The sequence below is a fragment of the Mauremys reevesii genome, linkage group 19 (genome assembly GCF_016161935.1).
Source record: "Mauremys reevesii isolate NIE-2019 linkage group 19, ASM1616193v1, whole genome shotgun sequence".
In the NCBI taxonomy this organism is placed as follows: Eukaryota; Metazoa; Chordata; order Testudines; family Geoemydidae; genus Mauremys; species Mauremys reevesii.
The window spans coordinates 13,822,126-13,844,194 of record NC_052641.1 but is presented as its reverse complement, the minus strand read 5'-3'; the positions used below and the strand labels follow the sequence as shown (position 1 = coordinate 13,844,194).

Here is a 22,069-nt window from a genome sequence, read left to right as displayed (position 1 = left end):
CGCGAATGAAGGAGCCTCTCCACCGCAGGGCAGCCAATGAGTTTAGCACCCCGGGCGTTCTCTGCCCCCGCGGCCCCACAACCGTTAATGCGGTTTAATAACCACGCCCCTACCCCCGCTCAAGCCCCACCCCTTCTGCCATGACAACCACCCGGCCAATCCCCGCTCCGTGCCCTGCCAGCAGGCGCGGCTGGGCCGGGGCCGGGGCCTGGGCCGCCCTTCCGGGTTCGGCGCCGGGGTGCTGAGGCCCCCCGCTCCCGCGGTGGGGCGATGCGGCAGGGGGCTGCATGGGGCGGCGGCTCCCTGGTGAGGGCGGCGTACACGGGGCTCAGCGGGGGTGTCACTCTGGCGCTCTTCCTGCATCGCACAGGTGAGACCCGGAGAATCCTCTCTGCCACCATCGGGCCCCTGGGATTTCCCTCGCCAGGGGAGAGCCGCGGCGCTCCCTAAGCACCGGGCATGAGCGCTTCGGACCCCGGGGCCGCAGGCTGAAGTCGCCAGCACCTCGGACGGGGGGCCTGGCTGCTGCCATGAACTTCCCTTTTTTTGCGCCCCCCCCCCTCACCCAGTTTAGCCAGCTCAGGATTATTATTAGTGCAAAGATCACACTATTGGCTGCTTTTCTTACAGCCCCATTGCCTGGAGTCCTGTGATTCTGAGAATCGCAGCTTTAATTTTTTAAAAAGCGTTTGGCCCCTCATAGGCTAGAAGAATATCATGAAAATATTAACTCTGAAGACTCAAAAACCAGAAAGTCACCCTCGCTCATTACCTTAAAATAAGAGATTTAAAAAAAAATATTTTGATGGAGCCAGACTTGTGATGTTTGGACACTTGAAGTTGGCAATAGTGCACCATCATATCTGGCAGGAAAAAAAATTACCTCCAAGCCGAGGAAGTGAGAGTAGAGGAGACTGCTATATCCCCACCCAGTGCAACTAGATCCCTGTCCTACCTGGATAGAGGGGAAACCTCACTGCTATTGCTTGGGGGGAGGGCGGTTTGGTATTTGACATTTGAGAAGACCTGGTGCCTACTCCAAGGAATTTACAATCTAATCTAATCACACAGCATAATGGAAAACCTATAAAACGTGGGAAGTTATAATAAAAAGTACCTTTTATGGTATTTGATTAATATAATGCTTAACATAATTACTATTACTCTCTTCATATATAAATACTGTTTTTATTGAATTCTTTAAGACCCTGCATCTTACTCTGGCACCTAGATGTTGCAGTGATGGGCACTTTTGAAATGCAGCTATCATATTAATTCTAGAATAGTTATATACAGCATACTGCAGAACAGCAGGAGAAGGTGAAGAGAGATTGAAGTACAGGTAGAGTTGGGGGAAGGACTTGCAAATCAATGGGGGGAAGCTGTTTGCTGATCTCTTAAGTATGTTGTAAGGGCTCTTTGTAAATAATCAGTTCCCCTTACAGAGGGGACAGCCGTGATGGGTCCCAACTTCCTGAGCAGTTGAGGCATACTTCCCACGGTTGATATTGAATTCAGCCTCACTTTGAATTCCATAGCTAATAAGGTCAAGGAGAATAACTTGTTGCCGTAAACATTTCACATGGACTTACTCTTTCTATGGTGGCCTCTTTCAGATCTGAGAAAGCAGGAAGAGCAAGGAGAGTTGCTGCAGCCACTGATATTTGTCTTACTGGTTCTCTGCTCTGTCTTGCTGTACTTTGTAGTGTCTCTCATGGATCCAGGCTTCGTTGAGTCTGATGAGGAAGAGAAGGTAAATAATTCTGTTAGCATGAATCATAGTTGACTGAATGAAGGAAAGTGGGAACCAACCTTCCTGGTTATAAAACCGGTAGATTTTCTTTTTCTTTGCAACATATAAGATAAGAATATGCAATATAAACTGTTTTGACATTTAGGATAGAGGACTCTTAACATGTGTACAAAAGCAGAAGCTGTCACAAAGTTTAGGTTCTATAAAGTGAGCTTCAGGAATTGCACAAATGTTGCTAGGTGCATTTATCATACCATGCCCCCTTCTGAATTCCCCCTAGCACCCATGTGCTCTCCCACTTTGTTTTACTGAGCGGATGCCTTCACTTGTCTCAGTTGCTACAATGCTGTGTAGAACAGATAGCTGCCTTATGTTCCCTCACTACTGCCAATTGCTGTGCATATAAAAACCAGGACAGAGGTGCAAGCTGGAAGGAAAGTACTCCTTGCAACTGTATTTACTGAACAAGGTAATTGTTCTGTTACTGTATCCCTCTTGAAAGATCGATTTGTACAAAAATCAGATGAGTGCTTTAACTAGAAGGAAATATCTCCCAGGTATTTTATATTTATCCTTCTTTAACATGCTTGGACACCTTATCTTGCCTTGTACAAGCAATTTAATATCCCTTTAGTCTTCCAAAACTTAAGTGAATTTTGGTCTGTGTTTATAACTAGCACTGCTTATACGCAAATGCATTTCCCCTGTATTTTGAGGCAGATAGAGCAGTCTTATTACTACTTATATCCTATGTGGCTCCATGCCAAAGCTGTCATTCTGTCTCCACACACGGTCTGGTTATCAATGGCTAAAATAGCCCCACTCTCTGAACAGTTATGTGTGTGTACCAATTGTATTCAGTAGGATTCTTTGGATTGCTGAGGTTATCATATATTGTGTTGGGTCTATGTTCTTTATCTCTTAACAGCTTCTGTACTTCTCAAGGAGTTGTTCTCTATGTTTAATGTTCCTAAACCGTGAGAGAGTTGTGACTGGTTGTGACTGTAATACTGTAGGAAAAAAAAGAGAAACTTTACATCCCTCTCTAGAGTCTGGAGTACAAATCAACCTTACTGCTCATCCTTAGGCTATGTTTACACTATGAGCTACAAGTGTGATTCCCATTACACATACATGAACTTTCACTAGCTCTTATTGAGTTAGTGCAAGTATAAATAGTAGCCATGCCAAATACCAGTTTCAGGTGGGTTTGTACTCTGCCCTGCTAAACTGTGCCTTTGCTGCTGCTGCTTGTGTTATATGGCTGTGCTACTATTTATACTCATGCTAGCTTGATGAGTGCTAGCATGTGGATGTATGTACAAACTGGAATCATCCTTAGCTTGGCATTTCAACATAGTCTTAGGTCCCCTCTTTTCTCTTATCACCTTTTTGTAGGTAGGGATGAATGAAGAGCAAGGAGTAATGATGCCTCAATTTCCAAGCAATGTTTGGCTGCGGCGCTGTGGATACTGCATGCTGAAGGTATGTGTGTGCAGCAGTTGGTCATAGGGTGTCCAGATGTCCTGATTTTATAGGGACAGTCCTGATATTTGGGAACTTTTCTTATAGGCACCTATTACCCTCCACCCCCATCCTGATTCTTCATATTTTCTATCTGGTCACCCTAGTTGGTCAAGGGACTAGGGTGATTGCTTGGTGAGCTGGTGCTTATCTGGCTACCTATCTTTAGTTATTGTCTAGCACATTGTTATGCTTAGCCATCACTCAGCTGCTGGACTGGATGGAGGCATCAATCATTACTTTTTTTTTTTTTAAACAAGGATTATCTTGATGTAAAAAGCCAAGGCAGGAGCAGACAGAATTAGAAACTTTGATTCAGGTACCATCCTGAGATGAAAGGTGACTCGAGCAGAGTGTGTAACTAAACATTTTTAAATGGGAAACTGTTAATTTTCAAGATTAATACATATATCCCTGGCAGTTCACAAAGTACTGTTCTCTTCTTACTCCACACTGGGGAAAACCCTGCTTCCTGCCTCCTTGTTGCCATGTCAACTAAGGCCTCACCACATCTTCAAATACTTCATTTGAAAGTGTCTTAGTAAAGTCAAAATGTAGAGTTCATCTGGGTGGAAGGTGTAGCATGAGCAGATTGCTGTCAGGTATGAGCTTGTTTAGATGCTTAGGAACAAAGAAAGGACAGTTACCTGTTCCGTAACTGGTGTTCTTCGAGCTTCGAGAGTTGTCTAGCAAGAAGGAACTGAGGGTGGGGGGAGTGCGCAGCTCCCCTTATAGCGTGATATAGAGGCGCCACTCTAGGGGTCACAGCAGTGCTCCCCCACTACGGGTACTGCTAAGGGAAAAACTTCCAGCACCGGTGAGCATGCACACCTACTGTGGAATACACATGAGCAATCACTCGAAGAAGAAAAGCTAGTTTTAACTGTAGAAAACATAGTTTGCTCTTTTTTTCTCCTTCATCCTCCAATCATCCTACCCCTCTGATCCTCCAATTAGATTAGTTCTTGAATATGTATCCCTGAAGCCCAGAAATGCCTGTTTTCAGTCGCAGTCTGTCAGTTTTATACAATCCAGGGTTGTTCTAGCTTAAGTAAATATCTGACCACTAACCAGCAGAAGGAGCTATCAGCCAGCTTGTTGCTGAAATAGATAAGAGACTGGCAGAGCATATGTGTACCACAATAAGGGGGCATGTCACCTGTTGCCATGGTCCCTTCCCCAGCCATACCTTCCCCATTAATCTTAAAAAAACCAACCCTCCTCCCCATATCAGGGGAAGAGTGGATATTTCTCTTCTACCCTCTCATCCACATGCCCCTGAAGACAGACAGACAGAGACACACCCACACACCCACACCCACCCACACACCCCCTTTCCTTGTATATACTCAAAACATTCCCGTGCCCTAGTTTTTCACTGTCAGACTTTGGTCCCCTTTTTCTTAAATATCCACAGCTAACTATATTGAGCTCTTGATTCAGATAATACCTTCCCTTATGTGTTTGCAGCTTTATTATGTAGCTAGTTAAGGGAAGTTTTATAGCAAAGTACCAGCCATGGGCAAGTAATTTAACCTGTTTTCCTATCTGTAAAAGGGGGATGATAATCTACTTTGTAAGACATTATACAAATATTATTAAAATAACTGCTTTTGAAGGGAGAGTAGGGGGAACTGTCTCACTTTGCAGGATTGACCTGGATGACTTCCCAGCTATTTTTTATGAAATAGGGCATTGGATCTGGGTAGACTAGTCTTAGTATCTGCTTATTCCACAGCAACCAATGCGAGCCAAGCACTGCCAGCTGTGTCGGCACTGTGTACGTCGTTATGACCATCACTGTCCCTGGATTGAGAACTGTGTAGGAGAGAGGAATCATCCACTCTTTATAGTCTACCTGGCTGTGCAGCTTGTGGTTCTCTTATGGTCCTTTCATGTTGCATGGTAAGTACTTTAAGTAGCAGCCTCTGGCAGGGAGTTTGTATTTGAGGTCTTAGTTTTGATGAGAGCTGGACATTCCAAAATCCTACTGAATGGTTTGGGTAGAGCAAGATGGCAATGGCTGGAGTTAACATGATATGTTCTCTCTTTGCCTGCACACTGTAACGAGCTTTCCTCACAGCACCACTCTGATTATTGCCACTGAGGAGTAACATAGCTACTTAAGGAATAGGGTGTGGTGTTCCTTAAAACAGTGGCTCTCAACCTTTCCAGACTACTGTACCCCTTTCAGGAGTCTGATTTGCCTTGCATACCCCCAAGTTTCACCTCACTTAAAAACTACTTGCTTACAAAGTCAGACATAAAAATACAAGTGTCACAGCATGCTATTACTGAAAAACTGCTTACTTTCTAATTTTTACTATACACCGGGGAGGCCAATATGTGGCTCTTCGGAAGTTAATATGCGGCTCCTTGTATAGACACCAACTCTAGGGCTGGAACTACAGGCACCAACTTTCCAATGTGCCGGGGGGTGCTCACTGTTCAGTCCCTTGGCTCTGCCACAGGCCCTGCCCCCTCCCCATAGCCTGCCATGCCCTTGCTCCTCCCCTCCAGCCTCCTGCATGCCACGAAACAGCTGATTGGGAGGTGCAGGGAGACACTGATGAGTGGGGCTGCCAATGGGCAGGAGGCGCTGGGAACAGGGCAGGGGAGCTGCTGACTTATTACTGTGGCTCTTTGGCAATGTACATTGGTAAATTCTGGCTCTCTCTCAGGCTGGCCACCCCTGCTATACACTTATAAAATAAATCAACAAATATAAATATTGTACTTACACATCAGTGTATAGCATACATATAAAGCAGTATAAACAAGTGATTGTCTGTATGAAATTTTAGTTTGTACAGATGCTCCCTGGGTTACACAACCCTGACTTATGCAAACCCGCACTTATGGAAAAAGTAGTGTAAGTTCCATAATTATTTTTTTTGCTCAAAATTCAACTTACGCAAGTTGGGGGAGCAGCTGTACTGACTTTGCTAGTGCTTTTTATGTAGCCTATTGTAAAACTAGGTAAATATCTATAGATGAGTTGATGTACCCCTGGAAGACCTCTGTATACCCCCAGGAATACACATACCCCTGGTTGAGAACAACTGCCTTAAAACACTTAAAAAGCCTGAGTCCATTCAGGCAGTGGGAGCAGACAAGGCAATTATAGAATGGGGGATCATTTGAAGAGCTGGAAATTTCATTTGACTTAATTAAATGGTCACAAACAGTTACCTGAGCTACAGCACTTAAAACCAGATATATAGGATAGACACTCCCTGATAAATGAGGGGCAGATGTATTGCAAGTAAGACTAACCTTGGCTTTTCCAGAGGTGACAGCAACATCAAAACTTCTGGAAAAACAGGGGAGCAGGCTTTGGCATCTGGCAGTAGGTATATTGCATTTATAGTCAGCTGCCATTCTTTCCCCTTTGAATGAGCAGTAGGGGACTTTCAGCTGTGATGTACTGTTGATTCAGTTGACAGAACTGAGGTGATTAGTTATGCAGTTTGATATTTGGAGTTGTAACAGGCTTAGCTGTAAGCTTAAACTAAATGAATATAAAGTAATTTTGCATTGTTGGTTACTGTTTAACTTCCCCTCATTAATTATTGTGCAACCTATATTTATAAATGGCAGGCAAGAGAAAGTCCCCATAAACCATATTTTGTTAGTGGCTCCTGGCATTGTACTCATGCAGCTCTTCTCCTGCAGTGCCACCTGACTCTCTCTAATTGTCAGGAGAATATTTTTTTACACAGGTATAGATGTCCAAGATCTTTTTCTGATCTCGGTTCCAGTGTATTTAGAGCTTAGCTTTGTTTTGAGTCTTGGTACTGCAGCTGCTGTCAAAGTTTATACAGTGCTTTGAAGCTGTAAAACACTGCAGAAATATTACCGTGCGAGTCAGGAGTGCAGTATTTGTAAGTCAAGCTGATGATTTGATTAATGTAACTTCAGTTCTGTATCTAACCCAGTTTGACTTAGCCATGTTTCTCTTTTAATTGAAAGGTCAGGCCTTTACTTCCAACAGTCTTGGGAGTGGCTGCAGCACAACATCTTCCTTCTCCTGTCCTTCCTCGTGATAGCCATATTCACCATTGTAGTGCTGCTGCTGCTGGTTTCACACTTGTACCTGGTTTCATGTAACACAACCACCTGGGAGTTCATGTCACACCATCGCATCTCCTACCTCCGACACTGTGAGTCAGAGAACCCCTTTGACCAAGGTGTCATTCTCAACCTCTGGAGATTCTTCTGTGCCTGCCGTCTCGTTACATGGGAGAAAATATACTTTCAGGAGGATAGTGACCCTGTTTAATTATAAAATGTAAATTCAGCCAGGATTTAATGGTGTAATCCAAGTTTGATTACAAGAGGGAAAAGTACATCTACAGGGTGAACTGAAATGCAGGTCCTCTTGCTGAATTAGTCATTCAGGTTTTAACTAATAGAGGCTGCTTGTCAAGGTGCATCTGTGCTAAGGGCTTTAAGAAAGGAATTTAGAGTAGGACTCTCAGGAACAACCTCTGTGATTCTTTAGAGAAAGCACTTGTGTTGTAACCAATTTCCTACTGCTTCAGTGGAGGGGGAATTTAGTCCATAATGAACCAGCAACTTGTTGTACAACTATCCCATTCGCAGGAGCAAGTCTGCTTACAAGAAGATTAAGTGGCAGCGTGGCTTTATGGTTGGTCTTCGTATCCAGGTAAAATGACTTCTTGGTTCTGGGCAGCACTGAAGGGGTGATTTCTGGTCTGAGTGAATGTGTATGCTAGTCCTTTACATCTTTTTGCTAATCATATTAATCAAACCTCTTGAGGCAAATGCAAGGACTTCCTGAATAGCAGCTTTCACTTATTTCCTCAGTCTCCCCATCTCAGCTGGTGCCATATCCACTCTAGGGAATAGCAGCAGAAAGAAAAAGTTAATTATTAATAAGTCATACCAAAATCAGTTTAGGCAATGTGGCCTTTCTTCATGATCATTCTTACCATCAGGACTGATGTGCCTTAGTGGTAGAGTTGGCAAATAATGGAAAGCTTTGAATGAATATTTGGACAATGAAAAGGAAACCTCAGTTTGACTGCATGCAGGAGATTCATGCGTTCCACAAAGATTTGAGCTTTACTACTGCTAATATGCCTGAGAAACAGCTGTTATGCACCAAATTCAAGTTTTGAACTGTTAACCTATGCTTTGTGATGCAGTGGCTACTTAGATACAAGTCAACAAAACAATACCATTGACTTAAACATAATGAAATGCACATTTAAACAGACCATAGACTCAGCTATTCGATATAGAAATTAATGAGTTTTCAGTGAATATAGACTTCTCAGATTTAAACCGTTCGTGGACAGAAAAACATTTGTCAACTGCATTATTTTTGCATGTCACTTATTCAGCTCTAACTCTCACCTATAGCTTGTTTGGGAAAAGCCTCCCTCAAAATATTGTTCCAATTACATATTCTTAAATTAAAATAGTAAATGGGTGAGTGGCAGTGAAGGAGATGTTTCTGAATGCTCAGAGATGGTTTTTAACAAGTAACAGTGGGCTGGAGCCAAAATCCTTATTTCCTTGCACAGCTGAAGCAACACTGATAATAGTACTGCTAATTCCATGTCTTAATGATGGTTTCCCCACTACCATATTTAATACTGTTAAAGTAAAATAAGTTGAAAACCTAACTCAAAAGGAGAAAACAAGACTAGTCTTTTTTTATTTTTAAAGCGTTAAAGTTACTAGGAAGATTTCCATTTTAATTAAGATGACACTAACAAGTAAACTTAATTTCTTCAGTTTAAGCAGCATGGACAGTGAAATGAACCTGTTTAGTTACAAGTTCTTATATGGCATGGTAAAGATTGTATCAGTAGTCCCCTCAAAAAAGGAGTGCCCTCTGCACTGAATCTTAGTTCTGAAAATATTTCTAATTAGGTTTTATAAAAACTCTGGTATGCTTATTTGGTGCCTTAGTATCTTTCATGACTCAGGGGTTAGCACTTGACACGAGCAAAATGGATGGCTAGCACGTTGGCAGATTGCACACAGGTTCCAAGGTAGGTAAGTAATCTTAGAATATTGTTAGACTCTGAAAAAGCAACTCAAAGACAGCAGGAGGGTTTCTGTGTCTGACACCAGAAAAAGATTGCAGGTTCCTTGGGGCTATGGCTGTGTCTTGTACAGGGCAGAACATGCTATCACATGGTGGTACGTGAATGTCAAGATGGGGTCTTCCTGGATTGTATGTCACCATTAAGAAAGGATTCTGCCATTAGAACTTAATTTGGTTGAAGTATCTGCCAGACTAGAGTTCACTTCACATTTAGCTGTGTTGGCTCTATCACATGAAAAAATAACTGTCAGCCAGTATAACTGAATACACACAAGTTAAATATTATGTTTGATGGGATGGTGAATTTAAAAAAAATGTCTAGGCTGCCATTGAAAGATATTTGCACTTTATATTTTTTTAATGCTCTGAACTGTGTCAAATAATTGTAAATTATTAAAAGATTAAAACTAGTTTTGCTGTTCTCTGTACACTTTTCTGGTCTAACACTCATTAGAGTCATCTGGTTCTCCTGCAGTAACACCATGCTGCACCTTTTAATCTGTTAGAATGTAAAAAAACATAGAAACATGCTAGTCTTGACATTTTGTAAAAGGTTTTACAAACACATTTGGGGCCAAATGTGAGCAGATAATGGCTGTTTAAAGATGGCTCAGTACAGCCATATACCTTGCCTTAAACTGGCTTTAAGGTCAGGAGGAGATAATTGGTAGTGTGGGTCAATTTCCCTTTGCAAGACATTCAGCAGTAGTTCTACTTGACTGTGGGAATGGGTGAGCTAAGATCAGGGTGAGCTGTTTTTCTTCCACACAAGTACATATACTAAAGCTCTTATCTAAGTAACTCTTTGAGCACTGCAGCCAGTCTTGATTTAATTAGGACTCCTCTCTGGTTATGGTCAGATACCATCTTTGGAATGGAGCACAACCCTTTATGGGTAAAGTCTATCCCTGTAGATGAAGAGTTGAAAAACCAACATCTACATGTTCCCATTAGCTTTCAGCAGGGATATTTCTTCTCTAGCCTGCTAACCAAAGTACTGTTCCCTACACATAGTAACAACCATAAATGTGTAGCAGTCCAGTGTGCACTGTAAAGTGCAACCATGTTATAATTGCCCCAGTAGTTTATGAATGACTCATTCCCCATACTTCTCACTTGGAAATTGTTTAAAGAACAGTTGCTATTTTTTACTTCCTAGTCAGGAAGAGGCAACAGCACTCTGCAAAACAGTTTCACAGTCAGAATGTAATGTTTAAATAGTAATTATAAGTGCTAATTACAGCACCGCTACTACAAGAACATACTCACACTTCTGCATTTTGAGCACCAAATGAAGTTGGTCTTGCTACAAATTATTCTATATTTAGGCTGTTTTCTAGCCCGAGTTGTTTCATAATATTTATTGATTTTTCCAATATAAACATCGACAATATTTTATATTATCTGAGAAAAATACAGCATATACATAGTAAGGTAAAAAAAACTGGACAAATACCTCAGTGCACTCATTAAAGTGACATACCTGGCCCCAATAAAGATAACACATACAGAGGGGACAGATCCAAGCAGTTGGAGTGACAAGAGACTCTTATGAAAGGAAGAAGGAAAGGGAAATAGTATTAACATTACATTTACAGAGATAAAGAACTCTGTTAAGCAGAAGATCTGTGTTCTCCCAGCTCCTGATATGTTCTAACAAGCCAGGGGGATGAAAGGCAAAGTTTAATCAGAAGGGAGAGTCTCTTATTTACAATAAACAATATGTGCAAAGTTTGTAGGGTTTTAAATCAGTTCTTATTAAAGACAGGAATTAAGATTTAGCAGGAGAGTAGAAATCTCATTTCTTTTACAAAGCACGGCTCAGATCTCAGCTTGTAACATCGGGGCAGTTTCCAAACTCAACCTTCATCATTCTGGTTGTATTAAACTACACCCCACTCCCACCTATGAACACAACTGGGCCTAAATCCTTTGCAAAGGAGAAATAGTGCCACATTTCTTATCTTAGAAAAAAGGTGGAAAGTGCCAGTTCTTCTGCCACTGATCATCCAGTGCTGAGAAAGCTAGGCAGCTTGCAAGGCCTTGCTGCAGAGGTAGAGTTTGTTTGGGAAGGGGGAGAGCTCTATTTCATTTAGATACATTGTTAAATGAAATCCAGTTTAAATTGTGAGTGCCCACAACTATCCAATGGTGGCATCAGAGTATAGCCTGGTACTGTTTCAAACACAGCCAGCAAGCATGAACCTTCTTAAAGGTCACATCCAGTACTCTCCCTACTAGCATGTGCACACACTGAACAATGCAGTAGAGCAACCAGCTTGCAGAACAGTCTGCTTTCTACAATCCTTAATACAACCAGACCTATGAATAATCTTTGCCTGTTATTAATTCGACCTTCCAGTAGTCAGTGGCAAGTTCCTCTCTAGGATTTCTCAGGGTAGTAGTGGTCTGCATGGGCTCCTTACACTATAGCAATCAGACTTCCAGAAGGTGTCTGGAGACAAAGTCGAAGTCCTTAAAGGCAGCCTGTTCCTCAGGGGTCAGGACAGGGAGCTCATCTGGAGGAGTCAGGATTGGCTTCTGGGAGGTAAACTCTTCGTCAAAGTTGCTAATGTCAGTGGGAGCTCTTAAGAAAGGCACAAAAGGGGGCTTCAGTGCTCTGGCAAACAAGGCATCCCAGTCAATCTCCTGTAAATAGAGGAAATTACAAAACCAGATTGGCACTAAGAACAGACCAGCTAATTGTGAAATAGTAGTTATGTATCCTTCCTTCCTTCCAGATCAGCTGCAGCATGCCTGATTTCTACAAGGCTAGAAAACAGAAGTGCCAAGATAACCAAAATGAGGAGTACCACAGAAGAGAGATCACTCCTAAACCAGAGTCTTTCATGAAACCCAACGCTGCTCTTCAGAATGCCAGCCAAGAAACAAAGCTACAGCTCAGACTGTTATTCAGCAGAGACAAAACTAAACTAGAACCATAAGCTCTTGTCAGGAGACCATTAAGCAGTTCTCAGTGTAGGGGCTACCCAAAGGAGTGTTTTCATTGCTATAGGGCCTGGCGTAGCTCTTTACAAATATTAGCATTTATGGCAGGATAATCCTGGACATTGATAAAGCTCAACTGTTTTATACAATTGGTTTCAGTATTCAAAGTGTTAGTGCCTCAGTGGCCTTCCTTCACTATATATAGATTATAGCATCCTCTCCACCCTAAGCTATTCAGCGTTCATATTCCTCTGTGAACACACTGACAGTTCAAGTTTTATATTTTAACTACTCAACCCTTCTTCCTGAATTCAGAGATGGTGATTGCCAGATAATCTGTATGATGGCACCTGCATCTGTATACCACATCAAGAGAATTCCCATGCTATAGGGGAGATGTTTGATTGGATGCCTGAAATTAAGAGGTGAGGGACATTTAAGACTCAGTTTGGAGCTGCACATATTGAAATAAAGATCCTGTGCTTGGAAGCCTAATAGTACCAGAAAACAGTCTTTGATCAGGAGGTTCTGAAAGTGACTTGTTATAGAGATAAACGTTTGGCTTTAGGGACCACGTGTCAGAGAAGCTGCAGTTGAGAGTCTCATTTTTGACCAAAAGAAACAGGCAAGTTTGCCTCTATAGCAACAGAAAGTAAATAGCTCTTCTGCAGCTCAGACATAAGAGCACAGAGGTGCACAGGGGTCTGAGTTCTTACCTTGAAAAAGGGCTGGGTTTTAATCTCCTCTGCGTCTCTCTCTCCTGCCCCAAGGCGACGTTCTGGACATTTCTGGAGAAGCTGCAGGAAAGACCAATAGACAAATTCAACACATGGAACAAGGAGGGACATGAATAATATTCTAGAGAGAAAACAGAGCAGCAACCATCCAGTCCCTTCCACTTGCTCCCTTCATTGGAGGGCCATAAAGTTTAGTCCATTGTAAACCATCCATTTATATCAGTGGGTGATCCACTGTGGACTCTAGGTAGCATACAGCCTTAACTATATACGCTGATCCACTGATAATTAAAAATGGAATTCAGCCCTATCCACAGAATAAATCTGACATCCCTACCCTAGAGTTATTTAACATCTGTCCATTTGAGAATTGGAAGGATAGACTCCAATAGGAACCCTGCTTAATCCTCAATGGCTATACGGATGGCATGTGTGTATGGAGGTGTCAAGGATGAGAAATTGAGATAAGAGTGCAAGTGTGTGTGTGTGTGTAGATTTTAAGGGTTCCCCGTAGAATATGTGGGGACCTCTGGAAGTGCACGCACGCGCGCACACACACACAGGAAATGCCATCTAGTTAGAAGAATGTCTCTCTGGCTCTACTTGTGCTGAGGCCTGAGTAAAACCAAGGAGATCCCATTGCAGTACCTTGCGGAGCATGGGAAGTGCCTCAGAAGAAAGGAATCGCGGATAGCGGACCTCTTCATTGACAATGCTGTCAAAGACCTCCTCTTCATTATCTCCGGGGAAGGGAGACTGCAGTGGAGACATATTATTTGACATACATAGTATCTGTATCCTACTGTTCATTTATCGCACTGTAAGATGGGATGAAAATACTTCAGAGTTTTGGAAGGATTAGGTAGGGTTTGGCAAGTGCTATGAATGAGGAAAACGTGATATAAATACTAAGAATCCTTATTGGAGAAAACAGAATTAGGAATGTTAGGCTGCTATAGCTGGTTTCAAATCACCACAAAAGCAATGATAGGAATCACACTTTTAATGCCAGGTGAACCCAAAGATGTACTTTTATTCACTTAAATTATTTTAAAGACATAAATGAAGAGCAGTTAGGTGCACCCATCCTGTGACCACTCATGTCATGTGGTGAGGCCCACCTCTCCCTTTCCCCAGAGGAAAATGGTCTCACCTCACCAACAAGCATCTCGAAAATGAGCACACCAAGCCCCCACCAGTCCACTACCCGCGTGTATGAGGTGTCTGTCAGGACTTCTGGAGCCAGAAATTCAGGGGTGCCACAAAAAGTGTTAGTGCGGTCCCCAAAACCCATCCCTGTGGAGAAAATGCCTTTATGAACACACCATACACATTCCCAATAGGTTATGCATCATCGCATTTTCTGGAAGCATAACAGGCAATGTAGGCGATGACAGCAGGGACGGTGATACTGGATGATGGACAACATGGCTGAGGATAGAGACAGATGGGCAAAGAGAGGAGAACTGCCATTAATAACATTACTCCAAGGGGGATCTGCCTCTGATCTTGCAGGACACTTGCCCACCCATGTCCATGAACCCTTGAGGAAGCATGGAATCTTCACTAAGGACTCTAGTAGCTTGTCTTTTTAGTGTTTCTAAGCTGAGGTGCAAAGAAGGAATGTAAAGACACTGTTTATTTAAACAGCAATGCAAAGAAACTTCCTGCAGCCACAATTATCATATAATGATATAGCAAGGACAAGGAAAACAAGCCTTTATGATGCTGCATCCTGGCTCCTCTGAATAGTCAAGTGCATTATAAACCCCTTTATAAAATTACCCTCGAGAGAAGGAACAGGAACTGCTCCCAACTTCATAGTGGTCAGATAGGAAGGATTTTTTTAAGTGTGATGAACACAATTGTGTTAGCACAGCAATTCCACTAGTTGCGCTTGTGAACATGTTACCAAACCCTAGATGCTCAGTTTCTCCAGCAAGGGTGATGGCTCAATCTTGATACCATCAAAGTTGCTCACCTTCCTTACACAGCCCAAAATCTGCAATCTTCACAAAGCCCTCAGCATCTAAGAGCAAGTTATCTAACTTCAGGTCCCTGCAAACACAGAAGGAAGAGAATGGGGGGGGTGAAGTTTGGGAGTTGGCATAACCCACAGGCACCAACTTTCCAAAGTGCCAGGGGATGCTCGACCCCTAGCTTTGTTCCAGGCCCTGCCCCCACTCCACTCCTTCCCCCAAGGCCCCACCACACCTCTTCTCAAGCAGTTCCGCCCCCTTCCCCAAGCACTCCACATCCTCACTCCTCCCCCATCCCTCCCAGCCTCCTGCGAAACAGCTGTTCATAAGAGGCAAGGGTGGGGGGTGCTGATCTGCAGGGCCCACTGGCAGGCAGGAGGCACTAGGAGGGATGTGGGGGAGCTGATAGGGGGGCTGCCAGCGGGTTCTCAACACCAACCATTTTTCCCCTGTGGGTGCTCCAGCCCTGGAACACCCCCTGAGTTGGTGCCTATGGCATAACACCAGCTGTTAGGAAGAGGGAAGTAGAATGAACAATGAATAGAGATTGCATTTTCTCAAATACTATATTACCTTAGAGGATGCTCTTCACAGACTTTTATATTTATTAATTTATTTTCCTAACTGCATCTGGAAATGGCTCTGTGCAAGGAGGGGCTTGTACTATCAAAGGAGGTGTCCTGCTAATAGCAGGCCCCATTGCCAGGATACCCCTGGAAAGAGGACACACGTTACCTCGCCCCAGTTCATCGCTGCTTCAGGGTGGATGGCTCACTGGCAATATGTCTGACAGACAGTTTCTTAATATTCCCGGGCATGGTTAACAGTAAGTTGGTATGGTCAATACAGACACAGGTTGGATATGTTGTATTTCTGCCAACTCATTCCAGTCAACCGTGGAAAGGATCCAGTTAAACTCTTGAGTGTGATGGCAGGAGCGGTGGGAGGGAAATGTGAAATGTCACTGAGCTGGCTAGCTGGACAGAGTGCTAAAGAAACCCCAGCATGGCAGTGAGCTGCAAACTGCACATGTGGCTAAATGAGCTATTTAATATTTGGGTTGCTGGGCTTCTTACACTTTACTGCTATGTTACCTGTAAATAATTTTCTTCTCATGTAAGAACTGGAGTCCAAGCACTACGCAGGCTGTGTAAAACCTGAGAAAGAGGAAGCGTTTTCACTACAGAGACTTGAGAACCAAGTCAAACATCTATGGTACTTTGAAACCTGAAACAAGCTAACTCACTGCGTCACATGTTCTGGAAAGACATCAGAGTGAATGCGCATCATGAGATCACCACCAGGGGTGTATTCCATCACAAAACATGCATGATCTGGCGTCTGGAAACATGCAAACATGTTCACCAGGAATGGGTGGCTGAAGGAGTTGATCACTTCAAAGATTCGCTTCTCACAGTTCAAGCTGTCAGGATTCAAAGAAAGAAAATGTCAGGGCCAAAGCTCTGCAGAGAAGCCTATGTTTGGAGATGGAAGTACAGAGGGGGATATTTTTACACAGAGTTATAGAAACAAAAAAGGGAGATGACATTTATCTTGTGTAGTTCCCAAACCCCAGTTTTATTCTCTTCCCCCCAGGTAAGTGTTATTTTTCTAGATGCCAGGAGCAAGTCATGATTCTAGCCCTCTGATGCTTAAGAGGGATCCACTACCATGTTAGTGCTGAGACTGACATGATTAGAGAGGTGATCTCACAGTCTCTGGTGGAAGTGCTCCCTCTGGTCAGAGACTCACCTATCAATCTCATCTCGGCTAATGATGTCTTGTTTCTTTAGGGCTTTGATAGCATACAACTTCCCTGTTGCCTTGTATTGACCTAGCAGCACCTGAAAGACAATAATCCAGCACCCCCAGTCATTCTGAGATTCTTTCATCTGGCTATTTGGATGCCCACCCACACAGTGAGCAGGCACGGGCCCATCCATTCCAGAGAGTCATTGTCAAAGCCAAGGCCAAGCAACTCCAAGGAGGGTTTTTTATTTTCCTGAATGCTCTGCAGTGAAAGCTCCAGATGGAACTCATTTTAAATTATGCTATTTTTAAAATCTGGAGTGTCAAAGCTGGTCCTATGATTTTGTAGCCACTCAGTGCTCCAACTACCCAGAAGTTGTGAGCTCAATCTTTGGGGAGGAAGATCACCTAATGCTGTTCTCTAGTGACCCCTATGGATGATGCAAGGAGTGACCTTGATGGGCTCTGGAGCTAGAGGCATATGAACTACATGGGGCACGTGAAAAGAGGATAGGTGGAGGAACCTGAGCCCTTAAAGGTTGTCTCCAGCCTTGGAATCCCTAAACACCCAAAAGACCCTCTTATTAACAGGAATATCAGCTGTTTCCTTGTGGGGCAGGAGCTGATTTTTCCATTTACAGTTGAATGAGCCTCTTCCCCTTTTGGAACATTTTCACTCTCAAACTATGAGACGCAGAGGTGGAAAATGAGAGGGGGCCAGCTTTGCACCCACCCCCTCCAAGGAAGCCCCTTATTCCCACTCTACCTTCCCAAAGTGCCCTCGTCCCAGCATGGCGATGCAGTGAAAGTCCTGAAGCTGAACAGCCCTCTTCCTGCAGAGGAACACAGAAAGCACTACTAGGACAAGACATAGTAAACTCAAAGGTCAGAAATGGATACCAAAGGGAAGGAGGTTTACACAGCAAGAAGCCAAGCCTAAGGAAGCTAGAGGGTAGCTGGTGGGACAAGACCATGTAAATATGAAGGTGCTATCAGGACAACAATAGAACAACAAAAGGTTGGTGGTGGGATATGGGAGGAGACCAAGTCTGGGGTACTGGTAGGATGAGAAGGATTCTAGTTCTTAGATAGGGATAGGTAGTGATGAGGGGAGAGTGTGGGTGTTGGAGGGCAAAAAGGGGAAAACAAAATGTGTAGCTGAGTGGACAGATGCCAGGAAACATTATGCTAGCCACATGCTGTTACCAAGGAAACCAGAACTGTAGATTCTGGAATCTCTTGGAAAAAATAAAAAGGCAATTAAAAGGCTTAGTCTAGGAACATCATTTGCTGGGAACAGAGGTTTCCCTCTCCTCTGGTGAGTGAACTGAAGGGCTAAGAATCTAGCCTAGAAAGACACAAACGTCCCTCCCAGAGAGACGGTAGGTAAGTCAATGTATGTGTCTGACTGTGTCCTTGCTACCAACTACAAACCTCCAAAGTGAGGGTGAAAGGATTGATATGTTAATGCTCCTACATAAGGAAATAGTTGAAGCTGTTGATCAGTTAATGTTTATTTTGTTATTCATGCATTTTTGTGTAACTGATGGTTCAATATTGTTGTTGTTGTTGTGTTTTTTACCTAGCATTTTCTTGTTGCATTTTTCTAGTCTGTATCCTTGTTATATACAGCCTAGTAGCAGCATTAGACTCTACAAACAACTTTACTGTTTTATGTATGCCCCCCGTGCAATGGAGACTAATTTATCTCAAATAACTACATTAATATAATAAACAAGAGGTGTGGTCTACTGGGGGTGCTTCTGAAGTATGTTACTTAGTATTCAGAGAGGTATATCTAAATAGTTCACATGTTTAAGCCCTAGATAATTTAAAATGCTTAAAAATGAGCCATTTGAGGGCAGTTAAATTATTTTACCTTCTACTAGAAAGATTCACTCAGTTGTATTGTACAGCCTGTTAATAGGGTAATGATCAAGGGTCATTACACAGATAATGCCATGCAGGCATCTGTATAAATAAGGTAAAATGCAGAGTTTTCCTGGTACTATATAAATACAGTATGAAAAGTCTGTTACTGAGAAATTAATTTCCTAATAAGATATCATAATACCTATTTAACAGAACTTAAGACTGATGGGATATTGAGCTGAAATTTTTGACCCTTTTCCTTGCGTCCAGAAGAGCCCCATGCTTTCCACAATTACCTCTGAGAAGCCCAGTCTGGTGTTTCTGTTACAGCAGAGCTGCGAGTCCTCTCTTCCACATGTAGCCTCTTCAGACACTGAATGGAGAGAAAGTCACCACATCCAATTCTGTAGAATGATGTTTGCAAAGTCCCACTGGATCAGATCAGAACAGACTGGAAAACCCATACCCAAGCCTCCATCTGTGTCACCCAGCAGTGACCAGAGAGAATGTTTTTCTTGTGATATAAACAGGGATTGTCTCTGTTGTGAGTGGAATATGGCCCACAGAGCACACAAACACAGACTGTCTATGGCTACTTAGACCATTTCTGTGTATTGAGCAATGCAATAATAAGATTCTATCTCCCTGTTGGAGTCAGCCCCCAGCGTGGGTATCCATTTGAAGAAGTCTAGGATGAACCATGACTTTTCCAGAAAGTCACTTCACATGTCTCAGTGCAATTCTAGAAAGCTCTGGTGACCAGAGAGAATGCACTCTCATCAATGGGTGCACACTAAGTAGAAGAGTAAGGTATGTGTCAGGGCACAGGTATTTAACTATTTCAGCATTGAAAACCTGCACCTCTACTTCTCCTCCAGCAACTGCTCCTTCCCCTCAGTGAATGAGATCCCCTCTTCCTTCCCATCCAGCTTACCCAGGAGAAGAGCTTTATATGCCCTCCTGTTTTACAGCACCTGCAAGCTCTGCGTCCCTGCTTTCCCCATGCAGATACTTCTTCCCCACTTCTGGCCTGAAATCCCAAGGTGACCTGCCTGCCACTTTGTTTCTGCAAGGGGAAGCAATTTATAGGATTGGGGAGAAGGAGCACCTCCCCTTAGAGTCCACATCTGTCCCACTTCTGAGTGACCAAAAGTCCAAGGCCCAGTCACCCAATTGGACCCCAAATCCCTGGATATTAGCCAGTCTTAAATCAGCATCTGCCTGAGGAGTCACTAATTTCCTGAGGGTTATAAAAAGTCAAAAAGAACTTGGATTTGAGAGGAAAGGGCAGGGCCCAACCCACTAAAGAAACCTGACCAACACACAAAAATCTCTCTGTCAACCCAGATTCTTACCGGAGAGTCTGCAGGAGATGGAGCAACCTCTTTGGAATCTGCTGTCAAAAAAAGGCGTGGAGGCTTAGGGGGAGGTTCCTCGCCAAATGTCAGTTTAACCACTGGATAGTCACTGCATTTGAAGAAATTTTTAAAGAGATCACTGTGAAATAGAATACGGTACAGGGGACACTAGTGCAGTGCCAGAATTACACAAGCAAGGTTTAAATTAATCCTAAATGCATTGGACAGTAAGACTGCCTGATTCATACCTGGGATTCAAGCCTGTGAGAAATCAACAGGTAGCATGCGTCTTTAAAATGAATGGTAAGGAAATAAGCCTTTATTATGGTGCTGGTGTTTATACTTATTTTCAGGACACCTAGCACTCTGACATTATGAGTGACGAAAGCTATAGAAATGCCTATAAATAAAACGGCCATCTGATGAAGAATTTAAAGTAAACATCTATTTTTTGACTATGTCACAGCAATGTAGTTTAGCTTAGTAACCAACTTGATCTTCCTTCTTACAAGGGCTAGTGGACCAGTGAAAAATATCCTCTTCTAGAGGAGCAAATCTAAAAGCTAGAATACAAAGCTTTGGAACACATTCAAGTTGGTGGTTAGGTTATTTGCAACCACAGGAAAAAAGGTTATGATCTATACCAGCACCAGTTAAACTGTGGCCCTCTATAGTACTCAGATAGTATATAATGAAAAGAACATGTGCCACATTTGAGTTTGGGCCTGGATAATTTAGCATTTGACCAAATAAAGTTAAGTTTAGTACTGATAAAAGTTAAAGCAGCTTTTGACTTTAGGTGAAAAGGCACTGAAGCAGGCCGTGCACTTGCCTATTTTCCCCCCACCATCATACTCCCAAATGCACTTTCCCAATGTCATACCTAATATCATAAGAAATAAGTGGAAACATGTGAGAGTAATTGCTGATGAACCGTTATTTTATTTAGCAAAGTGAGAATGGGCCTTAGACCATTAGATGGAGATCTGTTACCTACTCCTTCTCACATGAGCCTCTCACAATTCCTGTTTACAAAGAGTTATCTGTTTGTGGTCACTCACAGATTTTGCAGGAAAACAACCACTTCAGACTGGATCCTTCTATTATGACCCCAGATTGAGACACCAAATTATTGGTCCACACCAGGCCCACTGATCGGGGGGGAGGGGGGGAGCACAAGGGGGCAATTGCCCAGACGCCTGGGTGGTTTTAAATGGTTTGGGGGCCCTGGGACATTGCCGCTGCTGCGGTAGTGGCCGGGAATCCCAGGCCCTTTTAAATAGCCCAGGTGGGCCACAGGGCTCCTAGGTGCACGTGGGGTGGTACCGGCAGTGGTGAAGGCAACCAGGCGGGCATGTGGAAGCCCTGGCTGTGCTGGCATCTCACTGGGCACCAGCAGCGCAGCCGGCAGCAGCTCGGGCCCATGGACTGTTCTGCCCTGGGGCCCGGAACTGCTGTCGGCGGGCCTGGTCCACACTGAACAATGGCCAGCATGATAGAATCTTAACAGCAGGTCAGCACTGCAACTGGGAGGTGTGATTTCCACTGTGAGTAGACAGACTCGTGCTAGCTCACCTTGAGCTAGCGCCTAAAAATAGCAGTGTGGACATTGTGACCCTGGTGGCAGCTCAGGCTAGCCACCCAAGTGCAAGCCCACCTGACCCCCTGGGTCTGAGAACACAGCGGACACCATTCTGAACCATCTTGAGCTGAAGGCAGTTGAAAAGGAACTGCAGTGGCAACAGATTTGCACCTGCCTATATGTCCCTGCACAGGAACATGCAGAGGCATAGTGCACAGATGCAGACCTTTGGACACTGCTAGCTAAAATCTCCAGTTGAGAGTGCCCAGGCACATGCACATCCTATAGTGGCGCACCCATAGGGGCATATACTCAAAGAAGAACCGTGATTCTGGAAATCTATCCAATGGTCAACAATAAATCAGAGGTGGCCCTACAATACTGAATGCTCCATAAAAGTTCACACCATCTCAGCCAGTATTAGCTTTTCTTAATAGCCCAAGCTGAATTTCCTACATAGATTTTTCACACGAAGGTCTTTCAC

The 22,069-nt window shown here is 43.4% G+C and overlaps 2 protein-coding genes across 12 annotated transcripts in view; one reads left to right on the top strand and one right to left on the bottom strand.

Moving 5' to 3' along the window:
• Nucleotides 1-188: 188 nt before the first annotated feature.
• ZDHHC12 (zinc finger DHHC-type palmitoyltransferase 12) lies at nucleotides 189-12,803 on the top strand. Of its 7 annotated transcripts, XR_005589984.1 has the most exons (7): nucleotides 190-370; nucleotides 1,617-1,753; nucleotides 3,152-3,238; nucleotides 5,016-5,182; nucleotides 7,250-7,440; nucleotides 7,883-7,946; nucleotides 12,101-12,803. XR_005589984.1 is itself a non-coding variant. In XM_039507010.1 (6 exons), exons 1-6 carry the CDS (start codon nucleotides 271-273, stop codon nucleotides 12,118-12,120), a joined length of 729 nt encoding a protein of 242 aa, XP_039362944.1. In that variant the 5' UTR covers nucleotides 189-270; the 3' UTR covers nucleotides 12,121-12,803. The 7 variants fall into 7 exon arrangements, 5 of the variants coding, with proteins under 5 accessions (XP_039362944.1, XP_039362946.1, XP_039362947.1 ...); XM_039507010.1 differs by lacking the exon at nucleotides 7,883-7,946 and having other exon boundaries at nucleotides 189-370; nucleotides 12,074-12,803; XM_039507012.1 differs by lacking the exon at nucleotides 7,883-7,946.
• PKN3 (protein kinase N3) overlaps nucleotides 10,838-22,069 on the bottom strand; it is a 28,285-nt gene continuing 17,053 nt past the window's right edge. For 2 of the 5 annotated variants that reach the window (XM_039507003.1, XM_039507002.1), the window contains exons 12-22: nucleotides 20,001-20,112; nucleotides 18,942-19,018; nucleotides 17,540-17,606; nucleotides 16,777-16,868; nucleotides 16,271-16,447; nucleotides 16,119-16,181; nucleotides 15,027-15,103; nucleotides 14,199-14,341; nucleotides 13,694-13,801; nucleotides 13,025-13,105; nucleotides 11,796-12,008 (exon numbers count right to left, since the gene is read on the bottom strand). In XM_039507003.1, the coding sequence (XP_039362937.1) occupies nucleotides 11,796-12,008; nucleotides 13,025-13,105; nucleotides 13,694-13,801; nucleotides 14,199-14,341; nucleotides 15,027-15,103; nucleotides 16,119-16,181; nucleotides 16,271-16,447; nucleotides 16,777-16,868; nucleotides 17,540-17,606; nucleotides 18,942-19,018; nucleotides 20,001-20,112 (1,210 nt within the window). Of the gene's footprint in view, nucleotides 12,009-13,024; nucleotides 13,106-13,693; nucleotides 13,802-14,198; nucleotides 14,342-14,370; nucleotides 14,477-15,026; nucleotides 15,104-16,118; nucleotides 16,182-16,270; nucleotides 16,448-16,776; nucleotides 16,869-17,539; nucleotides 17,607-18,941; nucleotides 19,019-20,000; nucleotides 20,113-22,069 lie in introns of those variants that run through there. The other 3 variants (XM_039507001.1, XR_005589981.1, XR_005589982.1) reach the window with 3 other exon arrangements.

Bases quoted from the DNA above. Each gene is read 5' to 3' on its own strand.
- ZDHHC12 (XM_039507009.1), top strand. From the start codon at position 271: ATGCGGCAGGGGGCTGCATGGGGCGGCGGCTCCCTGGTGAGGGCGGCG. The intron at 1,754-3,151 runs GTAAATAATTCT...ACCTTTTTGTAG, and splicing joins AGTCTGATGAGGAAGAGAAG to GTAGGGATGAATGAAGAGCA. The intron at 3,239-5,015 runs GTATGTGTGTGC...CTTATTCCACAG, and splicing joins GTGGATACTGCATGCTGAAG to CAACCAATGCGAGCCAAGCA.